This window comes from Sitodiplosis mosellana, unplaced genomic scaffold (genome assembly GCF_009176505.1).
Source record: "Sitodiplosis mosellana isolate CC-2019 unplaced genomic scaffold, AAFC_SMos_1.0 Smas_scaffold_6062, whole genome shotgun sequence".
NCBI lineage: Eukaryota > Metazoa > Arthropoda > Insecta > Diptera > Cecidomyiidae > Sitodiplosis > Sitodiplosis mosellana.
The window spans coordinates 518,947-541,761 of record NW_022601303.1 but is presented as its reverse complement, the minus strand read 5'-3'; the positions used below and the strand labels follow the sequence as shown (position 1 = coordinate 541,761).

Below are 22,815 nucleotides of genomic sequence, written 5' to 3'. Positions count from 1 at the left end.
AATTAAACAGTTTTATTGTGTCGAGACAATGTCCGAATTTGTGCCAACGAAACAGCATTTGCGGGAAGTCTTGCTGTTTTGCTTTAATTCAAAGAAAAAAGCAGCGGAAGCTCATCGGTTACTAATCGAAGCGTATGGTGAACATGCTCTGTCCGATAGTACTTGCAAAGAATGGTACAAACGATTCAAAGCGGGTGACTTTGATGTGAACGATAAAGAACGGCCGGGTCAACCAAGAAAATTCTCCGACGAAGAATTTGAAGAGCTAATCAATGATAATCCAAGTTTGACGCAGAAAGAACTCGCAGAAGCATTGAATGTGGATCAAACGACCATTCGAAAACGTGCCAAGTCCATAGGCATAAGACAAAAGGACGGCAAATGGGTTGGACGAAACAACAAACACAATGAATGATGGAATTATGGAATTATTCACAAAAACTATTTCCATTCAACATGGTTTAACATGTATCTTGATTAAATTAGAATAAGAATTAATTTTTATGAAGAAAAGAAGCTCTGCGAAAATGAATGAAGCAACATTTGCTGATTTGAATGATAAAATCTGTGTAAAATAAACAAAAACAATCCCAAATGAAAAGTACACCTCTTTCTTTATGTTTTTATTTTTTATTTTTATTCGTTTTTTTGTGTGTGTAGTTGTTGTTGTCTAACTTTCGTTTACAAAACATTTAATACAATTTTATTGGATAAGTAAATGGATATGGGGAGCGCTTAACTTAGAATATCAATTCCATTGTAATGAACATAAATTATGGCCAATCTAGAAAAAAAAGAGTTTGTAATACTCATAAAAACCATTTTTTTTTCTGCCTGATTTTTTCATCACTAAATCAATTCAAATTCGTCATGTGTTTTTTCTTCTTCTTCAATAACATAGAAAGAGTTACAAATGAAAAATTGCATTCGGATCCTAATGGGTAGTTGTTTGTTTTACCCCTAAGTAATCTTTTTTTTTTGAACAGTCAATAAAATCTAGGATTCTACAAAGAAATGAAAATAAAATCTATGACTTTTTTTTAAACCTTTTTTTTTTCAACTTATTTTATATAATATATATCTGTGTTCAGTATTGATTTGATTGTTTTCACTTGGAATACAGCTACAGTTTGTTTGTTTTTGTTTTTCTGCGTCTAAACTAGTAGATATCATAGTAGAGAAGAAGATTGATGTAATTTGAAATAACAATTGGTTGTTTCTTCTTCGATTTGCATCAGTTTTCCTTGCAAACTGTAACATTTGAACGTGACATCGTCGGCACCAAACGTCGTAATTTAACTTTCACGACGGTAGATTTTGTCCATAATTTTAAAGAAGATGCTATGTGGCACGCCACGCGATGTTTGCTGAATGTGAGTCTTAATCAAATTGTATGATTCTTCCTCGTATAAGCTGTAGGTGTGTGGAAGACCCAAATCTTCGTACAATTGCTTTACACGATTCACACATTCCTCATCTGAAATGCACAAGAAATAGAACTTTGAATTTGGGTGGAATATTGAAAGAAAAGACAAAATTGGGAAAAAATGAATGAAAACAAGGAAAAAATGGTTAGAAAGAGATTGATGTCCATTTTTCCTTATTTTTCTAGTTTAAATCTTTTTTTCAGTCCATTTAAGAAGTTTATTGGCCTTTTCGTGGGAAATTTTAGTTTTCAGTTCGCCGATATTAGAATTGGACATTGTTAGATTGGATCTTCTTCAAAATCATCAAAATTTCTTTATTTGAAGTACTTGAAGAAAGTATTCGCCTCTTTAAAGCTTTGAAACAGCTCTTCTTTATCGAAGACCATGCAATTGAAAATTCTCAGTGTTATTCTCATGAATCGCATGAGTTTTCTCCGAAGAATGCCTCCAATAATTTCTTCAATATTTCTCCAAAAAAATACCAAAACTATTTAAAACGATTGAACCCAAACTTACCATGTTTGCCATAGCAATCTCTCATGATTTGCTTCTGTGCTTCGGTGGCACGTTGCATGCACAAAACAGATAACCATGTGCATTTGTTGTCTTGGATATCGGTGCCAATTTTGCCCGTTACCTCTGGATTACCGAAGCAGTCGAGGAAATCGTCTTGTACTTGGAAAAAGTGGCCCATTTCCAGGAGGATCGTTTTTGCTTGGCGGAATACCTCTGGATCTTCGTATCTAGAATAAGGAAGAACAAAGTTTGTTCAACAAATATTAGTTTCAGCCGCGATTGAAAGAGACAATTCCAAGCAACGAATTGATTCCAACTATTCTTTCTTTTTTTTTTTCATCGAACAACACATTCTACACCGTTAAACAACCTGACCGGGTTTTTGTGCGTTTCATAATGCCCACTAGTCGCATAAGAATTTTCAAAAGCTCGGTATATGTTGAAGTAGCGGAATTGAACCCATATTTATAAATTTGACAGTTCTAGTTCAAATTAAAATAAATTTTACTTCAATGAAAAATCTTTCAATGTGTTGTTCAACAAGTCCGAAATGTTGAACAAAAAAAAGGTTGGGAATTCAAATTTGAAGCAAAAAAAAAACTTAAAATCACACTCACCCAGCCAAATGCATAGCCAATGCAACCGGTAAGTAGAATGTATAATAAGCGGTTTTGTGGTCAACAATAGATTTGTATCGATCCATTGTAAAGCAGCTAACATCCCGATTGGCCGTTTGCAAGTCCAGCGATTGGCCAATGGTGGTGATGAGCATTGTTTCATGGACTAGTTCGACTAATTTCATATAACTGGGCAAATGGCTAAAATATTTCTTCAAAATAACATAAATACAGTTCTCAATCATGAGGGCGTCATTGATGGCGGTCAATTTGACATCTTCCAATTTATACCAGCACGGTTGGCCACGACGTGTTTGACTACCATCCATAATATCGTCCATGATTAAAAATGTTGATTGCAACTGAAACACAAACAAACAAAATATGGAATTGTTATTCAAAATATTGCTCATAAATCATTTATTAGGGGTGTTAACTAGACAAGGGCATGTTTGACCTCAATATTTGTATTTGTTTGCTTCGACTCGATTATTGTTGTTGAATATTGCGTTAACAATGTGGTCTGTTCAGAAAAATACGCTGACAACAAGAGGGGGAGAGAGAGAAAAATGATTGACGAACCGAACGAAAGAACAAAAAAATTGTTTTCGTCGAATATAAGCGATTGCAAGCTGATAACTAGTCTCTAGTTGCTGTCAAACATACATTCGCGGTGATAATTGGTTTTTTGATCACATTTGTATGAGCAGCACACCAAAAATATAGTCATTATCGACATGTTTTTTTTTCGTGCGGCGATAATGCTTCAATTAAGGTGTGAATTGATTGCTTTTAGTTGGCTGTTGGGCCGACACATGATGGCACCACTCATATTACTTATTTTCTTTCTTTCACACACACACTCGATCTCACTCTCTTATCTTCTCCCTCTCCCGGTCTCGCTCTCCCATTCTCTCTCTGGATCAGGTCATTCTTGATGCACAGCTGATACAAAATATTTGCATAGCTCATCAGATGTTTACACCAAAAATAGATTTGGTTAATGAATAAAAGTGGCACATTAGCATCAAACTGGATTTGTTGTGCATAGCAAAAATCGTCATTTATAGAAAGAAAAATTGTGTGAGATTACGTCAAAATGCCCGGTTGCTTGTAAATTTCTATTGATAAAATAGACTCAATCTCAATGGCACACAAAAATAGCGTATTTTATCAGTTGCGGAAATGTCAGAACAATAAAATGCGCCATTTTTAAAATTGCGTGACGCTGCTTTTTCCCTTGGTCTTCATAGAAAAGCAAAAAATAGAAAACATCAGCCTTTTATTGATGCAAAATGTTTCCGGCGCATTCTTTTATCGTTGTTGATCTATATTTTCTAAAGTTTTTTTTTTCTGTTTTATGAACTCTATTGACCTCGGCAGCTGACGATTTTTGATTGTTTATTATCAAACGTTCTTGCTAGCTCGAATGTGATGCGTTGCGAAAAGGGAAAAACACGTGAACATGATAACAGTTTCGCGTGTGCAAAACAAGAAAACGCTGATTGAAGTGGTGTTTTTTTCTGTTATTCTCCGTTACATGTTTGCTCATTGTTTGGACGCTTTTATTGTTGAAACAAAAACAAATGTTAGCAACTCAACCATTTCGTCTAGTAGCCGCAAGTTGAGTGTTCATGACAGAAGAAACTAGATTTTATGGTAGCATTTGACTCATGATACTCACCATTTCAACGCACCAACCGAGATAGTGAGCAAGACGAACATTCTCTGGTGTCAATTCGGATTCATTTGCAATCAATGATTTATACGCCAACACCGTGGCCAATCCACGATTCTTTTTGCCGCATGGGACATTGTATTGAAGAGCCTGCAAAAAATGGATTGTTTTTTTGTTTATTTTGAAATTTGATACAGATTTTTTTTTCTTGCGTTGCCAAGTGTTTTATGCACAGTGAGCAATGAGCAGTGCACAACTTACCCGAGCCAACCATTTTGATGCATCTTTTGAGTCATATTTCTTAGCCTTTTCCGTCAAATCACGCACAAGATCTGTGAATGGAAATGAGTTTATTGAACAATTGCATCACATTTCAATGTGAATTGAAGATTTATGGGGAATAATGTTGATTCAAGACTTTTCAATCATCAATATAAAACAGTTCATGTAAAGAATTGAAATGAAAAAGAAAAAAAAAAGAAAAAATTGCAAATTCTTCATCGAATCCAGAAATTCCGAACAAAATAAAAAATTCGCAGAAGAATTGAAAAAATTTTAATAATTTAAAGAAAAACTCATAACTCCATTGTTCTGCTACGCTCACACATTCAGGTATGAATCCAACTATGAAAGAATATTTCACATTACCTGGGAAGACGGACATAAATTCACGGCATTCGTCTTTCGATACAGCGGTCGAGTTTGCCGCCAACGGCATCGAGTAATTCAGAGTCGATAAGAATCTGAAATTATACAACAAAACACATTTGTCCATCAACAATTGAAGTGTACGAAGAAAAAACTCTTTCATTTTTTTCTAAACAGAGTCAATAAAATATAAAATATAAAAACGGAATTGTAAAATTAATCAATCAAGATTAGACGTTATCTATTTAGGGCAGAAGTTAACAGGTTTTTTTATGCCGACATTATCATAAAGAAATCGTGATTCGATTGATTTTTTTCTCAGTTTACACATATTCATTGAATTCTAGTTCGATTTTTAATATTCGATTCGAGCTTAGTATTCAATCGAGTTTAGCACAAATTTAAATCACATTTGAACATTGACATCGAAATCAAATGCAAAATGAATAGCAAAACTTATATGAAGATGGAGTACACGCACAGTAAATTTGAGTCTGAAATAGTAAACAGAGCCAAATCGACGGTGAATTGAAGCTGAACGCGGAAATGATTGATATTGATACCATTTTTAATGAATTAGCTGAATCAAAATTGAATCGCAATCGAATTTCAGACATTTCTGAATTTTTCCACAATTTCTTTCACTTGGTTCTTTAATGTTGATTGTGGGAAGTTGAATTCAGGTCAAAGTCGAATCAGAATCCGAATAAACATTTCAATTTTTTTTTTTCGTGCATTTTTTGCTGCAGAATTTGGTCACCCTGATTAAAAGTTTCGATGATTTCGAGTCCATTTTTCAGGCTTTGTTATGCGCTAAATCCATCATGCTGAATAAATTCATGCGATAGATTTATGCGATAAATGTGATGCGCTCGCTTTGCGGTGAACGAAGTCTGTTGCTCTTCAGTTGTTCACGCATGAACGTTCATGCTTTGCAGTGAACGCATCGCTAAGCGGTAGTGAAGAGCAACATACCTCGTATAAAGTCCACCTGATAACGACAACCACTGCAGAAAAAACGTTCGATGTGAGTCAACACTTTCGGTGATTGAACGGGATGCACGGGGTCTTTTAAAAATAAACTGACGGAAGTTGTTGCTTCGCTGCGCGAAAAAGTCATCAACGTCAGTGAATTTGGTATTTTTGTGCTTAAAGAGCGAACGAAACAAAAATCGAACAAAAGAAGTTAATGTAAAGTAACAAAGCGGTATTGAAATGAAAATTACTGTAGAATTTACAGCGCATTCGATTTAACCTTCGTTCGTTATGAATTAATGTGCATTTTAAAATGGTATTTTTGTTCGTGTTCAATGGATTCGAAATGCTAGTCGATTTGTTTGTTGCAATAGCATTCGGTTGATTATAACAAATTATCGAACCATCTAAAGTGTCAATGGGTGAACGATTGGGGAGTCTCCAAAAACTCAAGATAATGGATTATTTTTGAAAAAATGTCGAAATCGACGATTGCTAGTATTATGTTGGTCGGTCGAAACTGAAATGAGGAAAGAAAAAAAAATTTCAAGTCAAGAGACCATTCGATGATCGCATGTTGATTGTATTGTTTTTGTGTCAGCACAGCCAAAATTGGAACGCATCTACCCAAAAGATAACTGTATACAAAGAACGCGACGAAATTTTTTGGATGCCAGAGCGACGAAGCTGGAGAGCGGATCGATGCGGTGCGACTGTTTGGCTTCGATTCGTGAGTGAGTGTGTGTGTTTTTTCGGGCTCGTCGTTTCGAGTTGAAAACAAGAAAAACGTGTTTCATTCGAATCTATTCAATCATGCGCAAGTTTTGAACGATCTCGCACACAGCGAGCGCATGTAGAATGGCCAGAGATCCCATGGGCATCGCATAGTCTCGCATTATTACTTTATTTGTGCTGCTGCATCGTGCAGCGATTCGGCGAAATGAAGAGGTATTTGCATTTTTCATGCAATTAATTCGTTGCATTCGTGATCATTAGAGACAGAGATATGCTGCCAGTGGTTGTGTGTCGCTGGACAATGCAAAAAAGAATGAGAATTGTTGTTGTCTAGCATCTTGTTTAGGGAGTATCGCGCCAGCATCGAGTTACAACATTAAAATGTCAATTTATTGAGAGAGAAGAAAAAACCGCCGCCACCACCACCAACGTGTGTGTGTCTGTTTATATGTGCAGTCATAAAAATTGTAAGCCTATTGGTTTATTGACACGCGCTTAATTCTTCAGCACGTACCAATATTTAGCAACGAATTGAAAACAGCAACAGCAACGTACATTGCATGTTTGTTGCTCGACCGATTCCACTAAATACCTGTGTACATGCATAATATTTGGATTTGGCTGGCTTGATCGGAATTAAAATAAAATATTAGCGAAGAGTGGAATGTACAAATCCGAAATCGGCGAAGGAATCGAAAATGGTAATGGCAAACGCACCACACCAGAAGTTGACTGCCTTTTGATGTGCATTCATTTGATGCATGTGAGAGAGTTTGGCTTACGCAAGCGCCGCCAAACTGAATTGTGAATGTTGGTTTTCGGTTGAGTGCTTTTTTCACCATCAGCACAGCGCAGCGAGCGAGCGAGCGAGCGCGGGCAACGTACAACAAAACCGAACCTCTCAACATCACAATCGAACATGAATTCATTTCCGTCGGTTTGTTAGTGGTCAATCGACTATTTTGCGGCTTTTTTACTAACTAATTGTTACTAATTTGCAACGTGTGCAATGGACATTGTCTGTTTGCACCTTAGCTCTAGTGAGTTTTTGAAAAAACGACACTTTTTCTTGAAGAATGACACAAAAAGACACAACAAAGGCGAAAATTAAATGAAACATATCAACGAAAATCGGAACATGTGCCAAACTCTTGGCAAAATATCAGGAAAAAGTGCGACAAACCACAGAAATAGCATGCAAATTTCGAAATTTCATGGAAAAAGAAGAAATTTGCTGAAGTTGCCAGCAATGCGAAGAGAATAACAAAAATTCGGTGGAACTAAAACATTTTGAGATCGCAAAAATTAGAAAAAAACCAAAAAATTGAATGAAATACAGTGAGTAAGTCTGTTTTAACGTCTGTCTGTCATTGCAAACTAACTCTTTTTAGGAAAATTTACAGAAATGTCTAAAAAAAACCTTAAGAAGCTCGTGGAGAGCTCCAATTGGAACTAAATTTTGAATTTGTATCATCCACAGAAGAAAAAAAATTGAAAATTGATCTCTTTACATCTCAAAGAGTCACATTTTCTACCAAAACCCCAATGCTACTCATTGACCATGTTCCGTAATCATTTTTGGTCGACTCAAAAAAAAAATCCTCGGCCATTCTGAAATTGTCGCTTCGAAACGTTGTTGAAACTTATCGTATGTTTATTCAAAAAAAAAAAAATGGTCAAACCATACAATTTCGCAATGAAATTACGCGAGGTAAAGGTATACATTAGATTTGGTCAGTGGTTTAGGAGAAAGTTTCAACACATTTTGATCACGTCATCGGACAATTACAATGTTGCAACATTGCGCATCCATACACTGTGTACTCAGTTGTATTAGATCTCGTTTTTTGTATGAAAGAAAGTATTCAGTATCCGGATGCGGTGCAATAAAAGCACAAATGATTCATATTTGTTTACTTAAAAGTGAATCATTTCCATTCGATGATAAAAGCTTAAATCTATTTTATGATTCCAATCAATTTCCATTGTATTAACCCAGGTGTTCAATACTTTCCATACACATTTTTTTTCGAACACTTGTTTAATAATTACTAATCCATTATAATGGGTTAAAATGAATCAATTCAATATGAATAATTTCTTTGCATTGAATAAGTGCGAAATTTCTTGAAAAGAAATAATTTTTCATTTTCTTTGATCAATTTAAAATTATGGTGTAGTGCACACATAGTCAAATAAAATGAATTTATTTCATTTCGAACTGTTTCCGAACCCAAAGCGATAGAAAAAAAAAACACATTGATTCGACCAATGGCTGACAGCAATAATTCGCCGCTAAAATAGATGCGATTCGATGTTTCTGTGGCTGGGTCTGAATTCAAGGGCTGGAATTGAGTAATGTGCACTGTCCGGCTGCAGCAAATACAATTATCACGCAAACAGCAACGAGAGAGAGAGAGAGAGAGAGAGAGAGAGAGAAAAAGGCGCTTGAATTTGAAGTAAACATAGATTTGCAGTGCACGCTTAAACCGAATGATAATAACCGATTACAAAAGAAGTTTGAAAAAAAATGAAGCGTCAAGCGATGTGTTGTGTGTGTTAGTTTGTTTTATCACTTTGTTTGAAGAAGAAGAGAAATAGAAAAAAAACTGGTTGCAATCACGCAATTGCTGGCTGCGTAGTGAGATTTGAACATATGAAACCAGAAAACGTCTAAAAATAAACTATTCGCTATCAAATGGGGAATTGAATTGATATCGAAAATGATTTGTTTTGTTCATATCTCATGTTTGTTGATCAAAGTTGTTGAGAGACAAAGAGCAAGAGGGAGCGAGAGAGAGAGAGCCGAAACAAAAAATGTCACGTATCAAATAGTCTTGGAGTAGCTTGATGTGTCTACTCGATGACAGTGAACAGTTATCACCTTCCCGGTGTGCTGGGTGTGATCGTTTGTTACCATCTCGACCGAATAAGTGGGCTGCGTCATTGAAATTAATCAAACAAGTGCATGTGAAACAATAGATCCGCACACACACACACCGCGACTTGAGCACATAAATTTGTTTGTTTTAGCGGTGATAGCGATATGGCTTCATCGCATTCAGATTTGTGTTCTCGTTTCGGTTTTTTTTCTCGTTCAGCTTGCCAACCAAAACGAAATGTGTGGGGCTCCGATAACAGCGAATGGAACATGTGCAGTGAGTGTGATAACCGGCACATAATTAGAATCGTAAACAAGAACATTTGCGTATGACAACAGCATAAACGACGTTCCACCAGAACCGGTGCGCGCATTTAAAAATCGAACGAGAAAAAAAAACCTATACGCAAATCGCATTCACCGATGAGGCCGGGTAATGAAGAAACGAAAACAAAAAACCGGGCGAAGCGACAATGAATATTTATGCTCATTTTGCTTTGTGTGTTTCGTTAAATATTTATGCCAATTGGACTGGATACGATCGTTTAGAATGTTTCTGAAAGCAATGACATCATAGCTCCGTGTGCGCGTGGGCCTTTGTTTACACGCGACTGAGTGTGTTTCGCTATTTACTTGGAATGTAAATCAAACACGGTGTTTTGCATAGATTATGGCACTGCCACCTGTATTTGAGAACTGTGCACCGTTCAGAATACATGACTGTGAAATTCCGGGCCGAGTAAATTGAATAAACTTTGCCGTGTGCAATGACTAACTAACAAACCAAGTGATTTTCGAAGTCGGCCGACTAGACGCACCTTTAATCACACCGTCTGACGTTGCACTATGACGACAATAACAACAACAGCCAAATCGTAACCTTGACAATCAAATGCACGTTAGATGAACGATGCGGTGCGTCAATTTTCATTAGAACTACATAGCAATTTTCTCCTTTTAATTGCGTCGATCGCAAAACAATGTAATTTTAAGTACAAAAACACGCACACAAATGATCACGTTTTCGCTCATTTGGTTGGATGTAAACTTGGCAACTGAGCACGTCTCGTCACTGAAACCCGAAGCGAAAATAAACATTGCTGGTTCTACGTTTCGCCTCAAAACCAAGTACCATCAACAGTGTTGATTCAACACGCATGTCTTAAGCGAAATTGTACGGCGCAATAAACACTATCAACGCACCACAACGAATATGGATTTGAAATTTGAGCCTAAAGACAAGCCAAGAAAGAAAACAACGACACAACGCATTAAAGACGAGAAACAAGACATGATTTCACAATACGAACGAAATGAGAATAGAAAACATGATAAAAACCATACGAATGTAGAACGCAGAAGACAACCAAAGTTGAAGAAGGAACATGCAACTGGAATCGGATTTGTTTACAATTTGCCTCAGCCTTCTTTGTACATCGCTTGTTGCGAGTCCTTATCTCACACACACACACCGACCAAACAATAACAACATCATCGCTGTTGTGTGTACACTGTACAGTCATCATCGAAAAGTCAGCTGGTTCGCTACCTATTTCAAAATATTTATGTTGTGCCGTGTGCACTGCACACCATTTTTAACATCACAGACTCATTTATCTGGAATTTTGTATATTTAATCACAGTGAGAAGAGAAAAAATGTACATTTTTGTTGCGCAATTCCATGCGATTCTTTTTTTACTTCCATGTTTACCTCGTTTCGCCCATGAACACACAGTTCCCAAAATGCTTAATGCTTTGCTATTCTCGCTTATTTCTCACTCTTCTTCTCTCTGTACCTCTCTTTCTCTCCTTCTTTCTCCTTCTCTCCCTGTTGTTTCTCTTTGTTTCACATGTTTTTTTTTGTAAATATTTGCGCGAGCCTCGCATATAAAATGGATCGCTGTTGGTCTGTATTAGCACAACTGGCACTTGACTTGATGAATTTCATCGCATAGATAAAACGCATTTTACACAACTAATCGATAGATATAATTGAGTTCGGAATGAATTAAGCGACGGCTGAGTGTAGCTTTTGCACAAACTATTCGATACGAATCAAGTGCGAATTAGTTCGTTCTATTTATAACGTTTGCCGGCTTCTCTCTCGTTGCGCTTTCATGTTTGATAGATAGTGTGGAGTAAGCCACAATAAAAAAAAAGCATAAACGAGCTATGAATACGAGCTCATGCTTAGCCAATTGCATCGAAATCCAATGTAAAAGACCACATTTGATTGAAACACAGTAAAGCGGTTTCTTAAAAATGGTACACGCTGTGGAATCCACAGCGTGGATCTTGACGAGGAAAAATGACTGTCGTTTAGACTGAAGTTTTTCTTCCAAGATTGATTTTACCCATCTAGTTTGTTTTCCTCTCTCAAAATTGACGGCGTTTTTGAAAAACATGGACTTTTCGAAAACAAACATTTATTTTTCTTAGAAAACGTGAATTTTTCTTCACAAAAAATATTGATTCCATATTGGTTTCAAATTTTTGTCTGAAAATTTGGAGCAATTCAATCCAAATTAGCGCTCTTTTCTTGTGAAAAGTGATTTTTCGACAAATTTTCCGGTTTTTTCCTCTTAAAAGTGATTTTTTTTCGTTTAAAAATAGATTTTCTCTCTGCACTTTGATTTTTCTTCCAATGAAAACTACAAATATTCCCTATAAGTTTCGATTCTACTTCAAAAACCTGTATTTTCTTCAAAAATCGAATTTTTCGCTTCAGAGTTCATAACCGTAAATTTTTCTCGAATCGTTTTCATTTCCAATCTTGTTTCTCTTTCAAACTTTTCCTTCTTGTCATTTTTTTCCTCTTCTTCTTCTTCCAGTCATCTCCTCAAAATCATCAAACCATTCGCAATCCAAAGTGAATTGCTATAATGGCAATGCAATTTTCTGTTTTTATAGCCGAACTGATTGCATCCATATCGTATGTTATCGATTCAAAACAAGTGCAGTAGAGTCGAAACGACAAAAAAAAACAAAAAAAAAACACAGAGATGATGTCAATTACCTTTCGGTGCGTCGAACGCGCCATCGTTCCTGTTGTTCCAATTTCAGTTTGTCATTGGGTTGTTGTTGGTTTTGTGTGAGTACATCGCTGCGTTTATTTCCTGAGCTGGTGGAGATCCATTTAGCGTGGTGGTTAATGTGTTGATTGGCACGTACCACTTGTTTGGCGAGGGATGGAAGTGTCGACGTGACTTTAGTCAGTTTCGAGAACATCTTGGTTTCTTTTGCTCGCGTTGATAACAAATTACAATGTCAAATAAAAAAAAAATCCGTTCTCGATTGGCTATATTTATTTTTGTCGTCGTCGTCGGTTTTCCGGTAAATTTGACACACTTCTCGATAGGCTTTCGAATTTGTCAAATTGTATCGCGAAAGTAAACAGCACACAAAATCTTTGGTATTGGTGATTACAAAGCGAGCCCGATTTCACGATGATAACAACGCGAGAAAAGTATGGTTGCCTTAGTTTTCTCTGCGTTTATTCAGAGGGAAACCAAATTCAAGCAAAATTTCTCTTTACTTTTTGACTTGGCTGCGTCTAATTGATTATATTGTTTCTGCTTGATGTGCGACACCTGCGATATTAGTCGTCGAATTGAAAATGTGAATGTGTCGCTCTACCCAAACTATCGGAATCTTAACGCAGACAATATGATGTAGTTGTTGCTGTTTTTTTTTATTTAGTTTAACTTGGACTTGATCGCACGGCAAGAAAGAAAGTGACAAAGAGACGAAGAGAAAAATATGATTCCTTTCACTCGATAGAAATAAATGATTCGCATTAGGCTCTTTGAATGGCGGTTCAATTGAATAATTATGATTATTTCAACGCACAAAAAAAGTGCTGCTTTTCTAGTTTGAATGATATCAAAATCCACAAACCGATTTGGAATTAAACGGAAATTTTTCTTTTGCTTCGACACGAATGAACTGATCACTTGAACATGTCCTACGTGACTGATTCCATTTGACGCGGTATATTCGATTAAAAACAACATACATTCACACACTGACTTGCTCTCTAATCGACATCGGCTGACTCGACGTCTGTTTACTTTGTGCGGTGATTTGGTGTGTGTCGATGTGTGCGAGTGTGTTCGTAGGACCAATAGCTCGTCTACTTCAGTTCATATCACACTGATACGTAGCCAAATTTATATATACTAATACGTCGCAACCATCGGCTGAATCAATACGAACAGCAGCAGTTCGACGTGCGAATGTATGTGTGCTCGCATGACAGACTGAGTATGAATCAATATGATGGAGACGCCTCAAATTCCTTTTTCTCTCGCATTTTTTCACACTTTTTTTTGCTTCTAAATCGACATACAGTTCACGTGATTTCGGCCGGCTCCATCAATTTACACCCAATTATGCTCATGTAATCAATATCGAGTCTTGAATTCTTCAAAGTGATGTAGACCATTGACTTGCTCAATTTTTTTCATCAAAAAAGTTGATTGGTTCAGAATATACTGAAGCCTTAAAAGAACACTTTTCGGATTTGTTCTAGAATTTGCCATGGTTTTTCGGGTGTATTTGGTTGTTTTTCCTCAAATTTTTCAGTCGTTCTTCAGTTTTCCCTGCTTTTTTTCAATTTTTTTCCATTGTTTCCATTTTTTTCTTCTTTTTCATTCATTTCCTCCAAGTTTTCTTCAAAATTTCTTCTTCCCCTTTATTCTTTTCCTTTTTCTCTCTTTTCTCTCTGTTCATTTCTTGCATCTTCAGTCTTTTTTCCTCTTTCTTCCTCTTCCCTTCGACTCAACACAGACCTATTCGCCTTCGGCTCAACTCCCGCAGAAATTCGAATCGAATCACTCAATTCCATTCCAAGAACCAAAACACCAGACAAAACCTCCATTGACTAATCTAACATGTTTTCTTTATTATTTACATTTTTCAGTAACTTATAATTTGCATTTTTTTCATAAACTTTTTTTTTTTGACAAGAAAAAGAATAAACTAAAACGATGCCCATTGGATATTGGATTATTTATCAACCGTACGAACGTAGTTGAATCGGGACAATGCAATTTACATTGAGATGATTGACGGGTAGAATTTTTTTTTGGGTCTTGTAGTTAAAATTGAGAATGTGTTGTTGTTAATTTTTTTTTGTTTCGTTTTTGGTTTTGATAACTTGATCTAATACACAATAAAACAGACGATAAGCAATAGAAGAATTGATTTGAATCAAGAAATCACATAATCAACAAATGTTCGGTAAATATTGTAATCTTTGTGTGTATGTGTGTGATTATTGACACAAAAAAAAGAAGAGAAGAATAGAAATACTTTAAGTGTGTGCACTTGGCTCGCGATAGTTAAAGATTTGTTTTGATATATGAGCAGCATTTACACACGCATAGCCAATTCACCATTCCGCCGAAATCGAACCATTTTCATAGGATGCGCTTTTTGTATTGGTGGAAGTTCATCAGATCCTAAACGACGTGGGTTATGGAAAATGATTTGGTTTCGGTGAAATGTGCGGCCAACAATTTGGATCTTAAACAAATAAATATAGGAATGTGTTGGGCTGCATTTAGGCAGTGGTGCGACTGTTGGCATAGAATTGTTGTCCTGAAACCACCAAGGTGAGCACATAAATGCACGCAGCTATCCAGCAATTCAATGCATTCTGAAAGAGTAAAACAGACAACAAAGCATTAGTTTTGTGATGACAAAGGTTAAAATTGAGGGCTAAGGTCGCAAGAGTTTAGCAATTCGGGGGAGTTTGCTCACTTTGTAGCAAAATTTGGTTTTTTTTTGACAAAATATTGCAATTTTTGGTTGAAACTTGAACAAATAATGGCAAAAATTGGAATTTTTTTCGTCAAAACTTGTCCAACATTTCAGAAAATCGAATTTTTTCACCAGAATTTGGTTATTTTTAGTAAAAAATTGAACACATTCTAGCAAAAACTAAACATATTCTACCGAAAATTGGTGATTTTCCGATGAAAATGCTCAATTTTCGACCAAATTGATTTCTCTTCCGCAAAAATCGCAAAACAAACTCGAAAATGTGCCCCAATTATGGCAAAACGAGAATAAAACCAGTCAGAGCATTAACAGAAAACCATGTAAAACTGTCAAAAAACCCCGCAGAAGTGATATTCTATTGTTCCAAGCGTCGCCGAAGTCATATGGAACCCCTATGTCAATATGAATTGGTCCATAGAAAAATCAATTTTCAACAGCCAGTCTTTTTCTCCGTGTTGTGCGAAAATTACCTGGCTGTATGCTTTGTCAGCGTCAGTATAGAAGTCGCTTGGTCTTTCGTATGTATGTTTCAACGGCAAGTCTTCAATCAGAGCCACACTGTGCACATAGTAGAAAATGCCCATCAAGGTCTGTTCAGCGAAATAAACAAGAAAAAATGTCAATATTTTCGGCAATTGAATCAATTTACAAAAATGCACATCAATTCCAAAGAAACTAAACGAATTAATCCCGTTTTTTCCTACTCAATCGTGTGTATCATTCGTAAAACCATTGGTCACACGAACTGTATCAAGTGATATCACACACGGGACGAGAGCAAAAAAAAGGTTTCTTTGGAAAAAAAATTCATTGTCATTTTATGCTTACCAATTGGATAATTCCCCATACGGACAGGATCAAGCCGCAAAGCGACAATTTTGGGCCACAAATCTGCATATTGAACGATTTATGGATTGTCTAGTAAATGACTATTTGTGATAAAAAGCTACTGCTGATGATGAATTTATTTTTTTTTAATCACAAGATTCACTTTGCTCAGCACTGCACTGTCTATTTCGCTTTTATGATATCTTTTCACGTCAAATGCTTGACTCAATCATGTGACAGCTTTTTTTTCAGCCTTGTTATTGCTGTTCTGCGAACGAATATGGGTTGACAGCGCACTCTGTCGATATAACGGTCGACGAATTCAACGTGAAGTTGGATGCGAGCATGAAACCGAGTCAAACAATAGAAAAACCAAAAAAAAAAACAAGAAAAACATTTTAAATCATGTAAATGAACGAAACATTTTGTTTGAAACGTAAAAACAAGTTTTTTTCGCTTTCAATGTAAAAGAAACGCTCCAAAAAACCTTTCTTGGGAGGGAATTCCGTTTTTTATTCAATAAATACATTCGAAAAAATGTACAAATATAATCAATAAATTTAAAAGATCTAGCAATTTATTACATAATTCATGCATTGGCGCTAAATTTCAAAAGAAATCAAAATATACAGCAGATATGGTGCATAGTAACTATGTACCTGATGGATTATTCTTTAAATTTGTTCCTCTTCGATTTAAAATCATACTCAGATGATTCTTTGCTTTTTCTTTCTAAAAAATTAAATTAAAATTTCAAATCGAATACAATTTCTTTATAAGAAAGATTCAGAAAAGGTCAATAAAATAGCACACAGACGGCAAACACACATTTCATATGGGTCTCATCATGGTAAACACACATCTGTCCATTCGATCGCTATTCAATTGTGTTTCCATTTGGCGAAATTAACCATTGGTGTGATATTTGATTTGCGTTCAATTTCGATGTGTTCATCGACCACATTTTCAGTGTTATAGAATCGTTTGAGTTCATCGATGGCCGTCTCTTCGATTTGTGTCAATAACAGGGATTTACATTTCATTTTATTATAATATTCCTTTTGTTTGCGTTCATCTTTAAGGATTTTGGTAAAGCTATCATTGGTCGAAGTGGTTGGGAGACTGGATTTGGTTGGCGATAGTGAAAAGAAACTGTCGTTAAACGATGTACTTGAGTCGAGACTGGCATTACCTCGGTGTGGCGAAGCAATATTAATGGGTTGTGTTTTGATAGCGGTTGGTGTGCTTGTCTCCGGCATCGATTTGACTTTCCACACATTGGCCTGTTCGGGTGGAGATGTTGGTGTATTCCATACTGACTTACCGGATGGCGATTGAATTGGATCGCTGGACTTGGTCGATGGTGAATTTTCACTCTGTGACAATTGTCGTCGTCGTTGTTTTTGTGACAATTTCGAACCTTTTTGCGGTGTAAAATCGCCAAGGCTTAAATTAAACGACGAACTTTTTTCGGTCGGAGATTCGATTGGTATGCTTGAGGCGGTGCTGTTGAGAGATTTATCCAAATGTGGTGATTTTGGTTCGAAATCACTCTGCTCACCCATTGTCTTCAGTTTCAATGGGATGAAATTGTCTTGGTCTTTTGATTCATTCCGCAGGATATCATTCGATTTTAAACCCGCCAGCACAACTTTTTTCCTCACATCCTTTTTGTCCGCCACTTTCATCCATTTGACCGATTCGTTGGCGAGCGATTTGGCCATTTCTTCAGCCTCAACAACGATACTATCATCGGTTGGCTTTTTGATTGCCGGTGATGTTTCTTCGATCGACAAATTCTTCACCAAATTAATCGCTTCCTTTTCATAATTCCGTCGATCGCTCGATGGTCGTTCGGCTTTTTTCACCTTCACCGGCTTCGGCGTGGCTTCACCCTTTTGCAATAAATCCACTTGAAAGTCGTCCACAAATGACATCACTGTTTCATCACTGACACAATCACCATATACGGTGCTTATCACGTGTTCGCTGTCATTTATTTGAAACACCTGTCGGTAATATTCGGAAATTTTTTCCATACTTTCAATTTGCAAATGCTCCAAACAGCGATTCTCCAGCAAACGTCCCATATTCTGGCAGATATAATCCAAACAAGCCGATTCAAGTAGACTACAATTGAAAATGGTCGCAAATTCATACATATCCGCACATTTTTTCGATGTCATCTTCTCAATCATCATGATTTCGATGATGTTTTTCAAACGGGTGACGAAAAATTGATCACAAATCTCCATGAGGTGATATAGAAATGAATCATTGTACTCTTTCTTACGAATGACATTTGTATCGTTGTGATACAGAAAATTTATGATTGGTTCCATGTATTCATGAGCCACTGTTGTTAAATGGATTACATCTTTCGTTGACTCCGACCAACTGCTGTTGAACATCAGATTGAAATATTCCAATCGCGTGCTCAGCACACATCGATGCGCTTTTATCTCACGATTATTCGCACATTTTATCGTTATATCGTACAATTCCGGATAGCTCAGCCGATTCAGTTTAAATGGGGTTTCTTTTATTGATGACGGTGCCATTAATCGATCAAATGACTTTGAAACACCGAATTTACCCAAATACTCACGAAACAGCGTGTATATATCTAAATTTGTTAAACCACTGTATGGATCAAATGACGCTTCTACATCCTCCATATCCTGCGTTGTTAACGTGTAATTCTCATAGATGTACTTCATTATTAATTCAAACATTTTCGATGTTAAACCCTCATAATTCAAATAGATGTGCTTGTCTTTATACTTTCGAATGATGTCACGTAGACCCTCAGCACGCGAATACACGATGTACTTGTGTGCGGGAAATATTTCGTCTTCAACCTGAAAAATTGTCAAATTATTGTTGGTATCAGAAAACTTAATCCGGTCTAGTTTCGTTATTTTCGAAACTTACATGAAAAACGATGTCATGAAGTAGGTCAAATTCATTGGTTTCATTGAGCAGCGATTTAAAGGTAATTGGATCGTCCGGTAAAATTGGGATTGATAGATAACGTTTGGAATTTTCTTGCAGCGCTACAAATGATTCACCGCGTTGATCGACCGAAACGTTTGTAACGCGATCGATGTTAGGTATCCTGGTTAAATCAATGTCATATCTACACGTTTCACTAATGTCCATTCTGCGATTGGATTTTTGTTCAACAAATTCTTCTTCACAGCCACGATGATCTTTCGACTCAACCGAACTCCGTGTAATGGTTCCCTTATAAAGAATACCGTCAGTACCCAGGATCAACAGTGTTCCATCGCTCCAATAGACATTTTTTATCGAAAACGAATGCTTCATAAAACATCGGAAATACTTTTGTTCATCATTCGACCAGAGAAATATCGCATCCGATTGCGTTAAAACTAATACTTCCAATGGTTCAGCACTCAAAGCTACCGGGATGAATAAAAAAAATTCGGAAATTAAATTACATGTTTGTTCAATAACTCAAAAATTGATTGTTCAACAACTGCTTGATGCAATTTAACTCAAAATGCAATTATTGATGATCAATGCACTTACATTTTTCTTGAGTATTGACCAGACTACCACCAATTATGGCTATGTGCTTGACAGACTCGTGTATGATTGGCTTCTTAAGCGTTTTCACTTTGAATTTGGCATACAATAATATCAATCCAGATGTGGTAAGTACAACAATTGCCGCATTACTTGAATCAACATATGCAATTTGATGCGAAAACGTCTCCAACTGGATATTTATGAAATGGAGGAAAATTTGATTAAATTTTTTTTTTTAATCAAAAATTAATTTTCATTTTTATTTTTTAAACAAAATTTTACCTTTTTCGGTTGCGAGATTTTGACTTCGGTCGATGGCAATCCAAACTGTCCACAATTGGTGCCCCACACGTAAACCGAGTCAGATGTGTACGCCAAGCAGTGATAATCACGTGCGATCACATTTATAAAGCCTCGATCACTGCGAATCAATCAAATGAATTTTTAATTGAAAAATGCAGTGAGAAAATGGAAAAGACTATTGCTGGCCGTGAATCATTGGGTGAAAAATGTCAACGAGCAGAAATTCCATCGGGTTTTGACTCTGGTGAATTGATTATCTTCGAGTAATAGCTCGTTTATTTATGAAATTGAGAAATGTGACACCCAATATGTTCGTGTATCATGTTTCATTGGAAATCTCGTTTTCAACTCCAGAGAAAATATATGAACTCATCTCGATTGTAATTTGCAAAAAAAAAAAACTTATTTCGATTGTAATTTCTGCTTAGTTGTTTGAGGCAACTTGACCAGATGAGAAAGACATTTTATGACTTCGTTTTACATTTCGATCTTTGTACGTCATATCATTTCGAAATGGGAGTCATCAATCAAATAAAAAATGCAAGGCCTTTGATTTTCTTAATGTTTAGCCATTCAATTACCCGATATCAATGTCTCGCATAATCAGTGATTTATCGACCGGATTGCGTTGGCCGAGTTGAAGATGTGTATTCAAGCCGCATGTGAAAATGCGATCTTCACTAGTGATAGCAATCGAATGATTACGTGCCGTTGCCACACTGATGACCCGTTCATTTTTGTGCTTATTCGTGAGGTAAATCTTTTTCGGTAGAACTAGAGTGGTTTCATTGTTCGTGCCCAATCGGCCACCATCGCCCAAACCAACTGCATACAGTTCGCCTTTGTCATCCACATACAGGCAATGGTAACACGACAAACTAACGCTATTGATTGATACATTTTGCTTGAAGAAACAATCCAAATGATGCGGGTATGATTTGCCCTCTTTATTTTCCAAGCCCAAATTGTAATTGCGATTGTTACCCCACACAAGAATTTCTTTCAGATGATTCCTGGAAAGAAAGAGGGGAATAAATTGAAAAAATGGTTTTAATAATGATAAAGGAATTTGGTTTGGGTGAGTGGAATGAAAAAAATCTCCAAAAATATTGAAAAAAAGACTTAAAGAACTTAGAACGAAAAAATAGAGGCAAGGTCGTCAAATGACCGATTGAGAAAACGACATTGCGCGATTGGTTTTTGAATCATTTGGTAGTTTTTAACAAAAGAAATCAAAACTTGGGTATCTAACATCGGGCCGGTAAATTGAATATATTTTTTGAGAATCAACACAATAAAATACGAGTCTTGTGGCCCATCTTAGACGGTCTTCCCTGAATAAAAACAAATGATATATAGGCTGGTTCTCAAATACTCACTGTTCCTTAATGTGTGACTGTTCATGGACGTAATTTTTGGGTTTGCAGCAATATTGCACGGCTGACTTCAGCTTAAAATCATTCAGTTCAAAAGAGGCGCCATAGCTCAATAGTAATACAGCGATGTCAAAGTAGCCGTAATGAATGGCACGGTGTAGTGGTGTTTGGCCTGTCAAAAGTCCAAGTCATTAGTCAATAAAAGTGTCATTCAGTCAACACAACCTACCTAATTGCTTATCGGGTAAATTAACATCAGCGCCCTGTCGAGTCAGAAAGAAATGGGAAGGAAATGAGTGGAAAAATCAGTTGAATTTAGCAACAACATGAAATGAAACAAATTTGGTAAAAGATTTTGATTAAAAAAACTCACATTATTGATTAGCCATTCGACGATGGAGTATTTGTGTGTGGCAGTTGCGACGTGCAATGCGGTTTGGCCCTGCAAAAAATACCGATCGAACCCATTAAAAAAAGTGAAATGTATTTTAAAAGTGCGCTTGAAACCAGCAGGCATTTCAAAATGAATTAAAAATAGCACATCACAACTGTGTAATTTTCAATTGCCCACCTGAAGATCTGCGACGTGTGCGAAGTTTCTGCAGGTTTTTGCGATGAAAGCGGCAATTTTGTCATCGGCAATGGAATTTTTCATTAAAACACTGTTGATTCGTTCGCCATGGTCCGGATTTTTGCACTTTTTCCCGCAATTCTCATACGAATAATTGGCGATATTAAACATGTTCAATGGATGTTTATCGCTCTCGTTCCCTTTGTTGCCTGACGTTTTATTAATTAACTAGAAAAAAAACTCGAAAGAACGAAGCGAGGGGATAGATTTTGAATGGAATTGTTCGAGTGTTGTTCTTTGGAACAAGCGATGTTGATGTCACACACAAACGCTAATCGATGTGTCGATGGTGGAAAATCAATTGATTAATTATTTTATTCTCACATCCTGTATCAATCAAAACACAAAATTTCGTGTTACGTCGAATTGTGCAATTCCAATCGATGTTTACATCAACACACACGCACACACATCGCAACACATGCACTGATTATTTCTTTCTCTCTTTTTTCGTCTACTCTAGTAAAGAGTGAAAAGATAAAGTCTCCGATTGGTTAAAGTTCGTTCCACACAGAGATGACGTATAATTTTTGAAACAAAAAACCTTGAAAAGAAGAAAAAAAATTGGTGAATTGAATACGAAAACTTATTGATTTGGTTTCTGTGGTGACAAGTTGCTGTCAAATATGAATGCCAATTTTCGACACTCAATCGCCCGTTCATATCACAGTAGTTTTATCGTGTCGTCAATAGATGACGTCTATGTGTTGTCTACGTCTTTCGATTGTCTGCTGTGTTGTTTTTTTTTCTAGTTTCGTAGTTGGTACGAGATTTACGTTCGTACGGAGCTGAGCTACAATTTGACATATCGTCCCATATGAAATGCAGTAAACGTCAGTCGAAAACTTTGCAAGCGCAGT

General features: G+C 36.5%; 3 protein-coding genes across 3 annotated transcripts; all 3 read right to left on the bottom strand.

Annotated features, from left to right (window-relative positions):
* Positions 1 to 610: 610 nt before the first annotated feature.
* Positions 611 to 13,627, bottom strand: LOC129573345 (farnesyl pyrophosphate synthase-like). The gene is made up of 7 exons (XM_055453750.1): positions 12,495 to 13,627; positions 4,887 to 4,981; positions 4,500 to 4,570; positions 4,245 to 4,388; positions 2,561 to 2,922; positions 1,944 to 2,170; positions 611 to 1,477 (listed from the first exon to the last, which is right to left on the bottom strand). Exons 1-7 carry the CDS (start codon positions 12,704 to 12,706, stop codon positions 1,296 to 1,298), a joined length of 1,293 nt encoding a protein of 430 aa, XP_055309725.1. The 5' UTR covers positions 12,707 to 13,627; the 3' UTR covers positions 611 to 1,295.
* Positions 13,628 to 14,361: 734 nt separating this feature from the next.
* On the bottom strand, positions 14,362 to 16,367 carry LOC129573349 (ribonuclease kappa). The gene is made up of 3 exons (XM_055453756.1): positions 16,091 to 16,367; positions 15,733 to 15,852; positions 14,362 to 15,137 (listed from the first exon to the last, which is right to left on the bottom strand). The coding sequence occupies exons 1-3, from the start codon at positions 16,157 to 16,159 to the stop codon at positions 15,042 to 15,044; spliced, it is 285 nt and encodes a 94-aa protein (XP_055309731.1). The 5' UTR covers positions 16,160 to 16,367; the 3' UTR covers positions 14,362 to 15,041.
* Positions 16,368 to 16,578: 211 nt separating this feature from the next.
* Positions 16,579 to 22,765, bottom strand: LOC129573344 (inhibitor of Bruton tyrosine kinase). Its single transcript, XM_055453749.1, has 9 exons — positions 21,896 to 22,765; positions 21,698 to 21,766; positions 21,554 to 21,587; positions 21,328 to 21,496; positions 20,530 to 20,961; positions 19,928 to 20,066; positions 19,646 to 19,835; positions 19,025 to 19,515; positions 16,579 to 18,951 (listed from the first exon to the last, which is right to left on the bottom strand). The coding sequence occupies exons 1-9, from the start codon at positions 22,064 to 22,066 to the stop codon at positions 16,972 to 16,974; spliced, it is 3,675 nt and encodes a 1,224-aa protein (XP_055309724.1). The 5' UTR covers positions 22,067 to 22,765; the 3' UTR covers positions 16,579 to 16,971.
* Between the last annotated feature and the right edge of the window lie 50 nt (positions 22,766 to 22,815).

What these genes read in the sequence shown, in the direction of transcription:
- LOC129573345 (XM_055453750.1), bottom strand. Translation starts at nt 12,706, where the DNA reads ATGTTCTCGAAACTGACTAAAGTCACGTCGACACTTCCATCCCTCGCC. An exon ending in CGCGTTCGACGCACCGAAAG is followed by an intron (nt 4,982 to 12,494) that starts GTAATTGACATC and finishes GTATAATTTCAG; the next exon opens with ATTCTTATCGACTCTGAATT. An exon ending in AGATTGCTATGGCAAACATG is followed by an intron (nt 1,478 to 1,943) that starts GTAAGTTTGGGT and finishes TGTGCATTTCAG; the next exon opens with ATGAGGAATGTGTGAATCGT.
- LOC129573349 (XM_055453756.1), bottom strand. Translation starts at nt 16,159, where the DNA reads ATGCAGATTTGTGGCCCAAAATTGTCGCTTTGCGGCTTGATCCTGTCC. An exon ending in TATGGGGAATTATCCAATTG is followed by an intron (nt 15,853 to 16,090) that starts GTAAGCATAAAA and finishes TTCGCTGAACAG; the next exon opens with ACCTTGATGGGCATTTTCTA. An exon ending in CTGACAAAGCATACAGCCAG is followed by an intron (nt 15,138 to 15,732) that starts GTAATTTTCGCA and finishes TTACTCTTTCAG; the next exon opens with AATGCATTGAATTGCTGGAT.
- LOC129573344 (XM_055453749.1), bottom strand. Translation starts at nt 22,066, where the DNA reads ATGTTTAATATCGCCAATTATTCGTATGAGAATTGCGGGAAAAAGTGC. An exon ending in CACACGTCGCAGATCTTCAG is followed by an intron (nt 21,767 to 21,895) that starts GTGGGCAATTGA and finishes TATTTTTTGCAG; the next exon opens with GGCCAAACCGCATTGCACGT. An exon ending in CAGTCACACATTAAGGAACA is followed by an intron (nt 20,962 to 21,327) that starts GTGAGTATTTGA and finishes CTTTCTTTCCAG; the next exon opens with GAATCATCTGAAAGAAATTC.